The sequence below is a fragment of the Lynx rufus genome, unplaced genomic scaffold (genome assembly GCF_022079265.1).
Source record: "Lynx rufus isolate CCGP_SWC_20201006 ecotype Redwood Valley unplaced genomic scaffold, mLynRuf1.p SCAF_16, whole genome shotgun sequence".
NCBI lineage: Eukaryota > Metazoa > Chordata > Mammalia > Carnivora > Felidae > Lynx > Lynx rufus.
In genome coordinates, this window is record NW_025814830.1 from 11,579,013 (window position 1) to 11,595,087 (window position 16,075).

The 16,075-nt window shown below is 53.7% G+C and overlaps 1 protein-coding gene across 1 annotated transcript; it reads right to left on the reverse strand.

The window, feature by feature from the left end:
- Positions 1 to 3,874: 3,874 nt before the first annotated feature.
- KCNK6 (potassium two pore domain channel subfamily K member 6) lies at positions 3,875 to 15,637 on the reverse strand. Its single transcript, XM_047078125.1, has 3 exons — positions 15,298 to 15,637; positions 7,125 to 7,520; positions 3,875 to 7,002 (listed from the first exon to the last, which is right to left on the reverse strand). The coding sequence occupies exons 1-3, from the start codon at positions 15,617 to 15,619 to the stop codon at positions 6,779 to 6,781; spliced, it is 942 nt and encodes a 313-aa protein (XP_046934081.1). The 5' UTR covers positions 15,620 to 15,637; the 3' UTR covers positions 3,875 to 6,778.
- Positions 15,638 to 16,075: the final 438 nt, after the last annotated feature.

The window sequence follows — 16,075 nt, forward strand, 5'->3', positions numbered from 1 at the left end:
ACCTCCCTCTTCTCCCCGCCCCGCGGTACCAGTCACTTAGTTAAAACCGGTCAACCGTCACTTGGCCGCTCCAGTCCCGCCCCTCTTGCCCGGTTTCAAAATGGCCGCCCACACTTCCACAACCTACTTCCGCCTTTCCCGAGACCTGCCGGCCCCACGCGCCTGTCTCCACGGTAACGCTTGTCCCAACCGGCGCCTGCGACTTGGTGGCGCGGTGAGAGCTGGGCTCAATACCCTGGTGCACGAGGCCTGGGGGGCTGAGGGTGCTAGAGACAAGAGTTTGTGAGAGGTAGGTCCTCAGGGAGCTCCCGCTGGTTGTTCTGGTAGCCCTTACTCGTCCTCTGCGCAATGGGGCTTTTGTATAAAAAATTCTCCTAAAAACACGTTTGATTTCCTTGTGGGAATGAATCCGACTGCGGCTTAACACCCTCCTCCTCTACAAAACACGGACGCAAGCAACCATCTCATGGAGTTGTGGGCAGTCTGGAAGATAACATTGGAGAGTGCCTGGCAGATAAATTCAGTAGATTAACAATTTTCATTTGTATTCTGATGCCTAACAGTTAAGGACTCAGACCATGACTTTTTGATGAACTGCAAAGCTGATTTTACCCTAAATCTATGATTTTCAAACTTTAGTGTGCATTAGACTCGCTGGAAGAGCTTGTTAAAACTTGTTGTTGGGGGGAGCCTGGATGGCTCAGTCGGTTAAGCGTCCGACTTCGGCTCAGGTCATGATCTCGCGGTCCGTGAGTTCGAGCCCCGCGTCGGGCTCTGTGCTGACAGCTCGGAGCCTGGAGCCTGTTTCAGATGCTGTATCTCCCTCTCTCTGACCCTCCCCCATTCATGCTCTGTCTCTCTCTGTCTCAAAAATAAATAAAGGTTAAAAAAACTTAAAAACAAAAAACATGTTGGGAAAAACAAACACACACACACACACACACACACACAACAGGTTGTTGGGCTTCACCCCCCAGAGTTTGATTCAGTAGGTCTCAGGTGAGGCTCGAGAATTGGTATTTCTGGCAAGTTTTCAGGTGATGCTGATACTGATGGTCTGAGGACCACACCTTGAGAAATAGTTCTCTAAGCCTTCCGCGTCTCCCCAGGACCTCAGGGAAATAATCCAGTTGGTTTCCAGAGCGCTGCATAATCTCATCCCTTTTCTTCTTCCCATCCAGCTCATCTCTGTTCTCCCTATAGACCTGTGCCCTCTACCGCTAGTCTTACGGAGGGACTTGAATATCCTTGATCAGCCTGCTGTCTCTCCTCCAGACTGTGTTCCCCGCAGTAGCACCCTCTGGAACACTATTCCATACTTTGTCACTGGCTGACCACTTCCCTTCTCTGGTGTCTTGTCTGTAATATATGACCAGTCCCCATCCCTCCCCTGACCACACTAGGCCATGACTGCTTCCCAATGAATCACAGGTTCCATGAGGGCAAGACCTCGGGTTCTCTCCATCACTGTTGTTCCCAGCTCTGTCCAACACAGCACAGAACAGGTGTTCTATGTAAAGGACAGCTGATGGAAGTCTATCCCCACTGCCCCAGCCCCACAGGCCACAGACGAGTGAATTCATCTGAGGGAAGAAACTCGCAAGCTATGTACCTGAGCCCTTCTACACTCATGAACAGAGTCACAGAGGCTTCGGTGCAGAGGGCACCCCTCCCCACACCCCACTCAGGAATGCAGCCCTACCAGGGGGAGGTTCCTCTGTTAGATCAGCATCATTTATGGCAGCAAAAGACTGGCAAACACCCACATGTCCATTAGTGAGACGTTAAGGTAATTTATGGGATGTGTGTCCTAGAGGAGGCACTGCGGACATAGAAAAAGGATGTGAGACCTACTCGTATGTCTCAGGAATGATCTCCTAATTTTACTGGGTTGGTGACAAAAGCAAGGTGCAGAAATGAGACTAGTGCTAGAAAAAGTATATAAGGGTGCCTGGGTGACTCAGTTGGATAAGCGTCCAACTTCGGCTCAGGTCGTGATCTGCCAGTTCATGAGTTCGAGCCCCACATCAGGCTCTTGGCTGTCAGCACAGAGCCTGCTTTGGATCCTCTGTCCCCCTTTCTCTCTGCCCCTCCTCTGCTCACTCTCTCTCTCTCAAAATAAATAAACTTTAAAAAGTATATAAAAGATATAGATAGATATGGATATAGATATAGATGACTTATATAATGTAAAAAATTAAGGTGCAGACATGAAGACAGTAATCATTAGTCAACAATTTATTGAGCACCAGACACTAGTCTGAGAGATTTACAGATATTAAGTTGCTTAACTCTCTAAGAAGCCCATGAGGTAGGTGCTGTTATCATCCCATTTTACAGATTAGCAAACGCAGGCACAAGGAGGTGAATTCACTTGCCCAAAGTCACAGAGCTTGAGAGTGACAGAGTTAAGACTTCTACCCAGGGACTCTGCCTGTAAAGTCTGCAATTATAACCACCTTATCATACTAGGTACCACCTGAATAGAGTGAAGGAAAAAATAAATGACACACAACATGCACACACATAGATACTGCTGCTATTTGCCCAGAAGGCCTGAGAAATCGGTCAACACAGCCTGGGTGTAGGAGAAAGACTGACTTTCCACTGTACAGTCTTTTGTACCTTTTGAATTTTTAGCCTATGCTTCCCCCCCCCCCCCCCCCGTGTGTTGGATTGAACAGGGCCCGGTTTCTTGTTCTAGAGGAATCTGGAAGGAGAAGCAGTGAGGAGCAGAAGCAGATCACACAGGCACCTCCTGCAAGGTGAGAACTGACTGCCTTCCCCAGCCAGCTGCTGACTTTAGCAGCAAGGTGGACCACGAAGAGCCAGGAAGCAGGCAAAGAGCTAGACAGCAGATGTTTTCTGCGCTCCTGGGGGACAAGGTGACCAACCAAAACTTTGCTCAGATCCCAGTCTTGCACTTCCTGTGTGACCTTGGGCAGGCTATTTAACCTCTCTGGGCCTCCTTTCCTCCACTGTCACATGTAGAAAATGTACCTAATAGAGTTGCTGAGAAGGTTAAATAAATTATTGGAACAGCACCCTGCACATAGTAAATCCTATGGGTTTTCTATCACTGTTATTGAAACAATCTTGTGTAACTTTTTAGCATAATTGGACAATGGTGAATTCTCTTTAAATTTCTCTCATCTCTTATGGATTCTCCCTACCCTCCTGGTTTTCCTACTCCTCTATGGGTCTCCTTTTTCTGTCTCCTTTGTAAGCTCCTCTCTCTTGTGTGAGGACACCAGTTGAAAGGTCACTGCTGGGGCGCCTGGGTGGCTCAGTCGTTTGAGCATCTGACTTCAGCTCAGGTCATGATCCCTCGAGCCCCTTATTGGGCTCTCTGCTGTCAGCGCAGAGCCTGCGCTGTCCCCGCCCCCCCTCCCCCCCCCACCCCGTGCCCCAGATCCTCCGTCCCCCTCTCTCTCTGCCCCTCCCCCACTCATGCCCTCTCTTTCAAAAATAAACAAACATTAAGGGAAAAAAGGGTCACTGCTTGCCATATGGGGCCTTCATGTTAACTAGAAAAAGAAGCCCCTTTCGGTCATCTTCAGCCTTGAACTTCAGCCCCTGTTTGTTTCCACTCTGCCATCCGGACATCCCTTACGTCGTTCCCAACCTGCCCAATTGTACATGATGACCCTGACTGCCAGTTAATCAACATCTGCCCATTCTCCCCCTTCTGCCTTTCTAATAGAAGCCCAGTGCGGGGCGCCTGGGTGGCTCAGTGGGTTAAGCGTCCGACTTTGGCTCAAGTCATGATCTCACAATTCGTGAATTTGAGCCCTGGGTTGGGCTCTGTGCTGACAGCTGGGAGCCTAGAGCCTGGAGCCTGCTTCAGATTCTGTGTCCCCCTCTCTCTGCCCCCCATCCCCGCTCATGTTCTGCTCTCTCTCTCTCTCAAAAATAAACAACAAAAAAGAAGAAGCAGCAGCCCAGTGTTGTTCCCACATTCACCAGCCTCCAGACCAAAATCTCAGCCCCAGCCTCAGTTTCAGGTGGCAGGGGAATCCTGAGGCATCCAAGTTAATCATGGTGGTTCCATCACTCTGGCCAATGATTGGTTCAGAATGGGCACGTGAGCTAATTTTAACCAATGAGATAGAGGAGGAAGTCTTTGGGGAGATGCACTTGGAAAAAGATTTCCTTGCTTCCAAAGGGACAATATGGGAGAGATGCCCCCCTCTTCTTGCACTAAAAGTTATTGTGTCTGGTTGTGATGCCCAGACCTGTGGCGGTCACTTTGGGGCCATGAGAAGAGCCCAAGTGGAGCCAAGTCTTCAGCTGAGGGCTGCTGAACAAGGAGATTGGGAACCTAGGGCCCCAAGACCCTCCTGGAGCTGTGGATTGTCTCTTGCCCAGAGCTCTCCCCAACTCTGGTGATAGGCAATAGAAATCATCTCATTGTTTCAGCCAGTGCTGGTCAGGATCTTGTTACCTGCGGCCCAAAGCTCTCACTTTTTTTTTTTTTTAATGTTTCAAGTTTTTATTTAAATTCTAGTTAGTTAACATAAAGTGTAATTTAGTTTCAGGAGTAGAATTTGGTGATGCATCACTTCCATATAATGCCCGGTGCTCATCCGAAGCGTTTCCTTACTGACATGAATATATAAATACCCAAAGGCTGACTTCTCAAGGTGGGTCTTCTCTCTTCCTCCCACCCATGGCTGCCACACCCACACTCGGGGCCTCGGTTCCCCCATCTGTCTCCAGCCTCAACCACACCCTGAGGCTCTGCCCAGAGGTTCCTGTGACCTTCTGATGCCTTCCTCTGGATGTCCCTTTAGCCCCTCACACCCACCATGTTCTAAACAAGCCTCAGTGTCTCCCCTCAAACCTGTTGTCTTCTCCCAGGTTCCCATCTCAGGGGCAGGTAACCATCCTGGGGCCTTTGCCTGGCCTTGTCCCTCCCAAGTCTGTAAGGCCTACACAAGGCCTGTCCACTTGGCCTCCTGAGCATGACCTCCACTGCCCGTCTCCCCCTTTCCTCAGCCCTGCCCAGCCCCATCATCTCCCGCTCCGTTCCTGTCCCAGCCTCCCCTGTGCACCCGGCCCCAGTCTTCCCCTTCTGGTCCACCTCCACATAGCAGCTAAAGCCCAAACCTAACCATAGCCCTCTCCTGCTCAAGATCCTTCCATGGCTCTCTAGTACCCTCGAGAAAGACGCCAAGTTCCCAAGCTGGTCATTTAAGGATACTTAAGATGCACGCAGTTCCACCGCTCCTCCTCTCCTTCCCCCGTTCACCCCATAGTCCAGTTGGAGTAAACCACTTGCCAGAAGCTGATATCTGACATGCTTTCCTCCCTCTAGACACACATGGTTCCTTCTGCCTGGAATGCCTCCAAGTGTCCTCTCTTCCTGAATGCTATCGAGGTCCAGCTCAAACGCCCTATCCCTTCTGTAACCTCCACGGGGCTTGGTAGAGGTAACAGTTGAGTAGAAGGGCCTGTGGCGCCAAGAACTATGACTGATGTACCATCTTGGAAGGAGGCAAATCTGGGGGCAGTATACAGAAAATCAGTCCCCTCCCAGCTGTGTGTCTAAGACAAGGGACCTCCACGCCCAGTGCCTCAGTGTCCTTATCTGTGGAAAAGGATGATGACATCATCTTCCTCGTGTGTAAAGAACCCTGAACGGAACCTGGCCAAAGAAAGCGTCCCAGCATAACACGGCAGCCTCTGTGAAGTCCTCCTCGGAGTAACTACTGCGATCATTGCCATTTTACAGATGAGGAAAACTGAGAATCACAGAGGGGAAGTGACTGCCCGAGGACAGCGGCACGACACAGCTGAGTTGGGGTCTGAGCCCAAGCAGGCTGGCTCCAGAGCCCAGGGTACTCACGCAGTCAGTGCCCGGGAAACGGGAACAGCTGTTCCGGGGGCGTCCGTGCCATTCGGATCCTGTCTCAGCTTCCTGCCTGCCAGGCTGCCGAGGAGGGTTCTATGGCGCAGGCCCAACCCCCGCGCTCGCCACATGGGTCTTGCTCCCGAGGGACACTTGAGATAAAACAAGGTCCACCTTCTTCCCCTGACTACTCCTCAGATTTCAGGGCCGAGTTGTTAACCCTTCTTCTAGAAAGATCTCCCTGACCCTGCGGGCTGGATCGGCCAGAGTCCCCGTGCTTCCTCCATCCACCTCAGCCCTGCCCGCTCTGCCCGGGCCTTCTCGAACGCGCTGCCGGCCACCCTGCCTCGCCCACCGCAGTCCTGCCTATTCTGGGTCGTCACTGTGCGGGGACAGGTCTGTCTACCTCGCTGGACTAGGAACCCGTGAGAGGAGGGCCCGGGGCCATCTCAACCACTGCAGTGTCCCTAGCACCGCTCAGCCTGGGGCCTGCTCACGGGAGGGGGTTGGGGATGAGTGGACGTATCGTTTCCATTTGACTAGACGAGGACATCCGCGCTCAGACAAGGGCAGCCGCTTGCCCACAGTGTAGTGACCAGTCGAGTGCCCGAAATGAGGTCTGAGCCCAGAGCCTGCTAGGAGGGGCAGGTGATGAGCGGCTGAGGGAGAGGCAGGTGGAGTCGGTAAAAGAATGAGACACAAGGAGAGTGAGAGGGAAGCCAGAGAGCCCAGGGTGTGGGGAGTGAGAGATGGGGCGGGGGAGAACGAGGCGGTGGCGGTGGAACCTGGGACAGGGACACGTCAAACAAAGGACGGACAGCCAGTGGCAGTGCCTCGAGAGCTCGGGCACGCGCTCGCGGACGGTCCAGGACGGCAGCACCAGTCACGTGGCCCCCTCAGCCGCGGGCCAGGTCCTCCCGGCCTCGGCTACCTGGGGATGGAGGCGTAGTCGGCGTGGGAGCCGGCGGCCAGCTGCTGCTGCGACTCCGGCTGCGGGTCCACGATGTCCACCCGATCGTCGTCATCCTCGCCGGGGCTGGCGGGACAAGGACTGGGCAACAGGACGAGCTCCGTGAAGCCGTGAAGGTCGGACACGTAGCGGAAAGTCTGCAGCACTAGCATCATGGCGACCAGGCCCAGGAAGAGGTAGGCTGCGGAGACGGCGGAGGGGCGGCGGGTGAACTCAGACCCCCGGGACAGGGCCGGGCCCCCCGAGACCCTCCGGGACAAGGCCGTGCCCCACCCTTGGTCCCCGGCCGGCCGCTCTACTCACCTGTGACCAGCACCTTGTAAAGGGCCCGGTGGGGCTGGCCGGGGGCCTCTCCGGGCACGTAGTCACCCAGGCCGATGGTGGACAGAGAGATGAAGCAGAAGTAGAAGGCGTCCAGGAAGCTCCAGCCCTCCTCGAGGCGCGCGAAGATGGCAGCCGGCACCAGGAAGCAGGTGGTCACTACGACTCCCAGCAGGACCACCAGGTGCCAGCAGGCCACCTGCCGGAGGTCCCAGCCCCAACGCGTGGTCAGCCGGAGGAGGGGTGCGTGGGTCAGAAGCAGCGACAGGCGCTGGGCCGAGGACGTCAGCAGCAGCATGGTGGCCGGCACGCCCAGGAGCGCAAAGGCAATGGAAAAGGCCTTGCCCGCATCGGTCAGCGGCGTTGTGTACCCGTAGCCTGCGGGAGCAAGGGGAAAGCCTTCTGTCCGCCTGGCACCTCCGTTTGGGAGTCTGCGGCCACCCTAAAGCGACGCTTAATCTCACCCTGGAAACTGCCCCTCCCACAGTCTCTCATCTCAAGTGATGGTGATGAGGGAACACAGGGCAGGCCAAGGGCCGAGTACAAGCTAGCCTACCTGCCCTCCCCCACTGCCGCTAGGGGGGTATGTGTGATATTCCTTGGACGCTCCAGGCTACCCCAAAACAGGAAAGGACAAAAATCAAATGGTTAAACTGGGAAGAGTCTCCAACAGTTTATAAGAAAGAGGCAATCCCATCAATGGCCTAAAGTTCAGGAACTCCCTACTGTCTTAATGTTAATGCTTTGCTGGAGGGAAAAACAACCTTAGCTTGACAATAGCTAGGCCTCCAGTAAGCGGTGAGTCTTCCTTAGCATATGAAAGTCTCTTTGGAAACTTCCCTTTTGACTTTACCTCCCCCAAGTCCATGGTATATAACCAGTTAGCCTAACTGCCCCTGAGTCCTGTCCCTGTACTTTAATGAAATCACCTTTTTGTACCAAAGATGTCTTCAAGAATTCTTTTTTGGCCATCAGCTCCAACCCCCTCTCCCATCACCCTAAAACTTCATCAACGGCACATCCAACCCTCCACTGCTCAGGCCGTGAGCCTCGTGTCCTTGACTCTCTCACTCACATCCATATTCCACCTGTCAGTGAGTCCTGTTGTCTTAAACTTCATATAGATCCTGAACCCACTCGCTTTACCGCACCTCAGTCCCATGGCCCCACCTTGGGCCTGTCTAATCAGCAGCCTTCTCCCTGGTCTCCCTTCTCCCCTGACCTTTGCCAGGAGTCTGTTCCCCACACACAGCCAGAGGGACCCGATGAACACCTGAGTGAGGTCATGATCCTCCCACACTTAGAGCCCCCCTTTGGCTCCATCCCACTCAAGTAAAAGGACATCATGACCCACAAGACCCCGCACAATCTAACAAGGCAGCACGGCTCCCACCTCAGGGCCTTTGCACTGACTGTTCCTTCCCCCGTGGAAAGCTCTTCCCCCAGGGCTGGTTCCCTCTCCTTCCTTCAGGTCTTTGCTCAAATGTCAGCTTTTTCAGTGAGGCCTCCCCTCCCTCACCACCTTACCTGAACTGTTATACCTTCTTCCCTAACTGTTGTTATTTTTGGTTTGTGTTCATAGCACTTCAACCTTCTGACATACTATGTGGTTTCCTTATTTGCTTAGTGTCTCCCCACTAGGGTGCAGCTCCAGGAGGGCAGGGGCTTCTGCCTGTTTTGTTCCCCGCCATAGCCCTGGTACCTGGCACATAGTGGGCACTTGATCAATAGTCAAAATAATGAATGAAGGGTACAGGCTCTAGTTTGGCTCAGAGCCTTAGTATCTCTTTCTCTAAAATGGGTGTGCCAAGTCCCACTGGGTCACCAGAGGACTGCGGGAACACAGGAAGGTTAGCGTGGGTGTGAGTGCTGCAAACAGAAAGATGGGGGCACCTGGGTGGCTCAGTCAGTTGAGCCTCCGACTTCCACACAGGTCATGATCTGACAGTTAGAGTTCAAATCCCACATCAGGCCCAGTGCTGACAGCGTGGAGCCTGCTTCAGATCCTGTGTCCCCATCTCTCTCTGCCTCTCCCCAACTTGTTCTCTCTCTCTCTCAAAAATAAAAAAACATTCGGGGCGCCTGGGTGGCGCAGTCGGTTAAGCGTCCGACTTCAGCCAGGTCACGATCTCGCGGTCCGTGAGTTCGAGCCCCGCGTCAGGCTCTGGGCTGATGGCTCGGAGCCTGGAGCCTGCTTCCGATTCTGTGTCTCCCTCTCTCTCTGCCCCTCCCCCGTTCATGCTCTGTCTCTCTCTGTCCCAAAAATAAATAAACGTTGAAAAAAAAAATTAAAAAAAAAAAATAAAAAAAAAAAAATAAACATTTTAAAAAATTATAAAAAAAAAACCAAAACCCAGAAAGATGATAAAGGGGAATTCAGGTGTTGGAGATACTGGCTTACTTTGGCAATGTATAATTTAAAATCTCTTTTTATTTGGGGCGTCTGGGTAGCTCAGTTGGTTAAACGTCTGACTTCAGCTCAGGTCATGATCTCGTGGTCTGTGAGTTTGAGCCCCACACCCAGCTCCACGCCGACAGCTCGGAGCCTGGAGCCTGCTTCCGATTCTGTGTCTGCCTCTCTCTGCCCCTCCCCTGTTCACGCTCTCCCTGTCTCTCAAAAATAAATAAATGTTAAAAAAATTTTTTTTTCAAATAAAATCTTTTCATTTTGCAAAAAAAATCAAACCAAAGGGTCAGAAGTGTGACTGGGGTGGTAAGGGCCCTGGTTTATGTTGACAGTAAAACGTCTTGCCCCAAAGACCACAGATTCAACCCTGTGACCAATGAAAATGTGGAAACACCCCACACAGGAGCAGACATTCATCTGCGCCTGTCTTCCATACAAAAAGGTCCCTGGTTTTGATATACTCAAAAGAACTGTGGGGTGCCTGGGTGGCTCAGTGGGTTAAGCATCTGAATCTTGGTTTTGGCTCAGGTCTTGATCTCACATTTCATGGGTTCCAGCCCTGCATCAGGCTCTGCACTGACAGTGTAGAGTTCTGTGTCCCCCTTTCCCTCTGCCCCTTGCCCCGCTCATGCGCATGCAAGCTCTCTCTCAAAAATAAATAAACATTTAAGAAAACTTTTTTAAGTAAGCACATTCTGACACATACTACAACACAAATGAACCTTGAGGACATTATAAGTTAAACAAGCTAATCACAAAGAGACAAATACTATAGGGTTCCACTTGTCGGAGGTGCTTAAAGTAGGCAAATTCATAGAAACAGAAAGATTAGAATGGTGGTTGCCAGAGGCTGGGGAGAGCAGGGAATGGGGAGATAATTGTTTGACTGGTATCGTTTCAGTATGTGTGTGTGTGTGGTTTTTTTTTGAGTAAGCCCAACGTGGGGCTTGACCTCATGACCCCAAGAACCAGAGTCCCATGCTCTACGGACTGAGCCAGCCAGGTGCCCTGTAAGTTTCAGATCTGCAAGATGAAAAGGGTTCTGGAGATGAATAGTGGTGACGGTTGTATGACAATATGAATGTACTGAATACCACCGAACTGTCCACGTAAAAACGGCTAAGACGGTACATTTTGTTATGTATGTTTTACCACCATTTTAAAAAATTGGGGTAAAAAAGAATCCTCTGGGTCTTGCTGGACACATGGGCACCTAGGATAAAGACATCCCCCCTGTGCAGCTCGACATGACTCTGTAATAATTTCTGGTCGATGAGTTATACATGAGAGAAGCAAGCAACTTCTAGGAAGTGTCCTCAAGCGCCTGGGTGGCTCAATCGGTTAAGCGTCTGACTCTTAATTCCGGCTCAGGTCGTGATCTTGTGGTCGGTGAGTTCGAGCCCTACGTCGGGCACTTCACTGACAGTGCAGAGCCTGCTTGGGATTCTCTCTCTCCTTCTCTCTTTACCCCTCCTTTCTCTCTCTCTCACTCAAAATAAATAAACTTAAAAACAAGTGTCCTTTAAAAGCGGAGAATGCCTATCCCCTTTCTTTCCTCCCTCCTCCTGTTGGCTGGAACATAGACATGAAGGCTGGGGTTGAGCAGCCATCTTGGACCATGAGGTGACCTTGTGAATGGAAACTACACAGAGGGGCACAAGGGTCTCTAATGATGCAGCACCGTTCCAGTCTTGGACCGACAACCTTGAATATGAGCCAGAAACAAACATTCATCTTTTTAAGCAACTGTTATGTGAGGTTTATCACCTCACATATGGCTCCAACCTTCATTAATTACAAGGATTTGAATGGAGAAACTCCAGTGGCCCAGCTGAAATGACAGGTTTGCTAATGACACAAAAACCTTATAAACAGAGACATCATGGAGTTAGCATAGAATGGAGGCTGTGAGCCTCAAACTGACTACCTCACAGAGCAGAGTCCAACTCAGTGCTTTGCCATTTATTCCCTGTGTGACCTTGGCCAAGGAGTTTCTTCCCTCAGAGCTTCAGCTTGCTCCGAGTACCGCAAAATGGGCTCAAAACAATCCCTTTCCTCAAGCACAGTTGCAATAATCCTTCCAGGCTGGAACTGGGCATAGCACTTAGCAAGGGCACGGAAAGAGTTAGCATGACTGTAACGCTCACTTCCTCTCTCCCGTTCCCAGTTCCCAGTTCCGGGTGGGCTGACTCTTCCACCCCGGCCTGGCCTCAACCGCAACAAGGCTGCCTGGATGGATTCCAGGCCCCAGGTCTTCCTCCAAAGACGCTGGCCTAAGCAAAACCAGAGACGCTGTGGTTTCTACCTCTCTAGATAAATCCAGGCCTCCTGGCTTCACCAGCAATGACAATGATAGCCAAGGCTCAGTAAACCTCAGGTATTAGCAGCACCGCAAGGACTCCCTCCTTGACCAAACGGCAGCCAGGTTCCTCTGAGCTCTCTTCTTGACTAGGCCCGGTTTTAGCAGGGATCCTAAGCCAGTTTCCTAAGAATCCCCCTCCCCTTGTGTCGCCTCTTGGTAACTTTTCTATCCACTGACCCCTCACTCCACTCTTGGCTCTAAATGTCCAGCTGTCTTTGCTATATTCAGAATTGAGGTCAGTCTCACTCCCCTATTGCAATAACTTACCATTTTTAAAAAATGTTTGTTTATTTTTGAGAGACAGCAAGTGGGGGAGGGGCAGAGAGAGAGGGGGAGACAGAGGATCCCAAGCAAGTTCTGCTCAGTGTGGAGCCCAACATGGGGCTTGATCTCACAAACCGTGAGATCGTGACCTGAGCTGTGATCATGACCTGAGACGAAATCAAGAGTTGGACACTTAACCGACCGAGCCATCCAGGGGCCCCAGTAACTTACCGTTTTTAACAAGTATCAGAATAAACTTTTGGGGGCACCTGGGAGGCTCAGTCAATTAAGGTTAAGCATCTGCCTTCGGCTCAGGTCATGATCTCATGGTTCCTGAGTTCAAGCCCCACACGGGGCTCTCTGCTGTCAGCACGGAGCCTGCTTCTGATCCTCTGACCCCTCTCTCTCTGCCCCTCCACCACTCGTGCTCTCTCTCAAAATAAATAAATAAATAAACTTAAAAAAAAAAAAGAATAAACTTTTCTTTCACAATACACAGGAATATCACCCTTCTTCACGCAAGCCTATGAAACCTAGCATGGTGTACCGGTTAAAAGCATGGGGCTCTGAGGCCTCATGGCCTCAGTTCACATCTCTCTACGCCTTCCTAGCTGTGTGGTCTTGGGCAAATCATCCAACCTCTCTGGGCTTCAGTTTCTACTGCTGAAAAAGTTTCTACTGCAGTTTCTACTGCCGCAAATGGCACCTGCCCCACAAGGCTGCTGCACTGACCTAGTTAAAGCCCGTGTGTGCTAAGTACTCTATGGATTTCACTACTACTGTGAGGTGGGGAGTGTGATCGATGATCTCCATCCAAGAGATGAGGGGGGTCACTGAGGCCCAGAGGAGCAGCAGCTGAGTGGGAACCGAAGCCAGCATGTGCCTGCCTTGAGTTTGGCTTCTGCACCTGTCCTGCCTGGGGCGACTTGTCAGAAGCCAGGATCTGGGAGGAGGCAAAGGGAGACACTGATGTGACCAGTGAAGCCCAGAAGCAGGTCGGGCCGGCCCGGCCAGCTTGGTAGAAGAGAGTCTGGGAGAAGCATCCTGGCTCTGCTGTCTGTGGTCCTGGCTTGCTGGTCCACACAATGGGCACCACACAATGGGTGGCACCAAAGGTTAGGCCACCTGCTACTTCCGGCAGGAAGGGGAGTTAAGAGTCTGGGCCTGTCGCAGTCTCCTCCCCCAGTCCAAATCCCCTGCAGAGACAAAGAGGAAGTTTGGGGGCTAGGTAAGGGCAGTGGGGAGGACCCGCAGAACCTGACAACAAAGGAATTTCCCAGGTCTGGCCACGAAGCAAGAAGGGACTTTCAGGGTAGGGCTGGGGGGAGGAGGTCGGTTCCATTTGGTGGAGGCAGGGGGGGTGGTGGTGTTCTGAGAAGGGGATCTGGGGAGTCCCAGTGCCCTGGTTTGAAATGGATCCTGTTTTGGGCTGGCACCCTGAGTTCAGAGGAAGGAGGGGACAGGCACCAGTGGGGACATCTTGTGAATCACAAATGGGACCAGGACAGGAGTCGTCAGGCAAGGGGGCTTCTGAGCCCAAGGATGCTTGAGGGGACCTGATGCAGGTAGACAGTGCTAAAGGGATGATGGGAGGGGACGGGTGTCCCAGGTCCTGGCGGAGAGTGTGAAGGGTGGAAAGCAGTAATGGTCATGAGTGGATATTGGGGAGGGTTCCAGGGTGCTGAGGTCCTGGAGCATCCTTGATAGAAGGGAGAATTTCAGGCCCAAAGCAGGCTGGGGCAGTGTTGGGGTGGAGACGGAGGTCCCATTTGTGGGTCTGGAGAAGACTGGAGGGGTGTCAGATCTCCAGAAGATTCCCATTCTTAGGCAATCCAGGGTGGGCAGGGGAGTCTCAGGACAGGGGTAGCAGGTATGGAGAGCACAGTCCCTCAGCTGGCCTCCTGTGGAGGGGGGTGTGTGAAGCAGGATGCGGCTCTCAAAGACAGTGTGTGCAGAGGGCGCTGGGGTCCTTGGGAGAAGGTCCAGGTGGCTCTGGGGCTCTTACTGAGGGGTACAAGGGTCCAGAGAGTGGTGAGAATCTCATCTAGGGGTTCTGGTGTTCAAAGAGGCTCCCATGGAGAGTTCTAGTTTGGAAAGTGCTAGAAGTTTTGCTGGAGCTGGTTTTGGGACTGGAGAGGTGGAAGTCCTGGCTGATCAGCTTCTGGTTGGAAGGTCACTGGCCCTTCCTGGAGGTGCTCTAGCTCCCACCATGACGGGTCCCTCTCATACATCCACAGTTGGGAGCTGCTGAATTGGAAGTCCCAGGTACAGAGAGAATGGGGGTGGCCCTTCTGGGAGGAAAACCTTGCCTTGGAGGCTCCCAGTACAGGGGAGATGTCAAGATGGAGGGGTCCTGTGTCTGCAGTCAGGGCTGCCTGCTAGGGAGTATGGATAATATGAGGATGAGGGTGGTCCTTGGTCTGGAGGAGGATGGGGGCCCTTGCTGGGGACTGGTCTAGGTCCAGAGGGGTTGGAAATCACCGACCCGGGGCCCTGGTCCTTGTTGAGGGGTCTGTACTGGAAGTAAAGTCTGTAGTGATGGTGCCCTGAGAGGGTGTGGAGATTCAGGGTCTTCGCTGGGGCACCAGGGTCAGGAGGGGGCTGGGGTAGGATTTCCCAAGGGGCATCCCGGAAGGACATATCTGGAGACTCAGGAGATAGTGTTGGAGGGAATGGCGGTCTGAGCCCAGAGAGAAGGGCAGAGGTCCTTGTGTGGTTGAGGTCCGGGTCCAGAGGGGGAGAGGGTCTCAGGTGGACGGTCTTGGGTCTTCACTAGAGGTCTCTGAAAGTAGTCCTAGGCCCAGAGGGGACTGGACGGATGGAGCTCCAAGGGGTTTCCGGCAGAGGAATGGGGTCCCAGATGCTCCCTGGAAGGTAGTCTGAGGGCAGCCCTAGTCGAGGAGGGAACTGGGACGGGGGGAGGTTTCCTGCTGGGAGGAAAGGCCTGGATGGGGGCTTCCCAAGGGAGGCGGATCCCACCGGTGTGGGTCCTGGATCCTCGTTGGGGGGGGGGGGGGGGGGTCCAGGGGATTCTAGTTCCGGAGCGGACTGCGAGTGATCCGCTGGGGTAAGAGTATTTCGTGATGACTCCCGGGTCCCCAGGTGGGGCGGCGCTCACGTACCCACGGTGGTGACCAGCGTGCTGGCGAAGAAGAGAGCGGAGGCAAAGTCCCAGGCGGGGTCGGAGTTGTTGGCGGGCCCCGAAGCGTTGGCGAGAGCGGCGCGTCCCAGCCGTCCGGCCGCCAGCACCCTCTCCACGAAGGCGTCCAGGGCGGGGGCGGCCACACACGGGCTGCGCCGCAGCAGCTCCGCGCGCAGCGTCTCCAGCTCGGCCCGGAGGCGAGCTTCGTGCGGCCGCTCCAGCCACGACACCAGCAGCGCGCCCAGCACCAGGTACACGGCGTAGGCCGCCAGGGCGCCCGCCAGGAGTGCGCCCCGCCGCATGGCGCCCGCCGCGACCGGCGCTCGCACGGCCCCCGCCGCCCCGCTGACGTGGCCCCCGCCTCCGGGCCGCCAGGAGCCCAGCTTCAGTTCCGGCAGTGCTCGAGGCGCGGCTGCTAGCGCCCCGAAGAGGAAGAGGGAAAAGGAGGGGGGCGGGGGTGGAGGAACGCCCCGCCTCCGGTAAACTGAGGCACGCCCCAGCGCCAGGTGTGAGGGCGGAGCCGCGCGTTCCCGGACCCAGGAGTCCAACGGGACGCGAAGGGCGGAGGGGGCGGGGGGGGGGGGTTTCCTCCATTCCCTCCTTTCCTTCCCTCTTTTCCGCCCAGGAGTCGCGGCTCCCTATGTTAGAGAAAAGCCTAACTTTTTTCCTCTCGCAGACCGAGAAGTTGCTCCCCAACTCCTCAGGGCCATCGCGCCGGGCGGCAAAGATCGCGCACTGCATCCAGGCTCATGGATGAG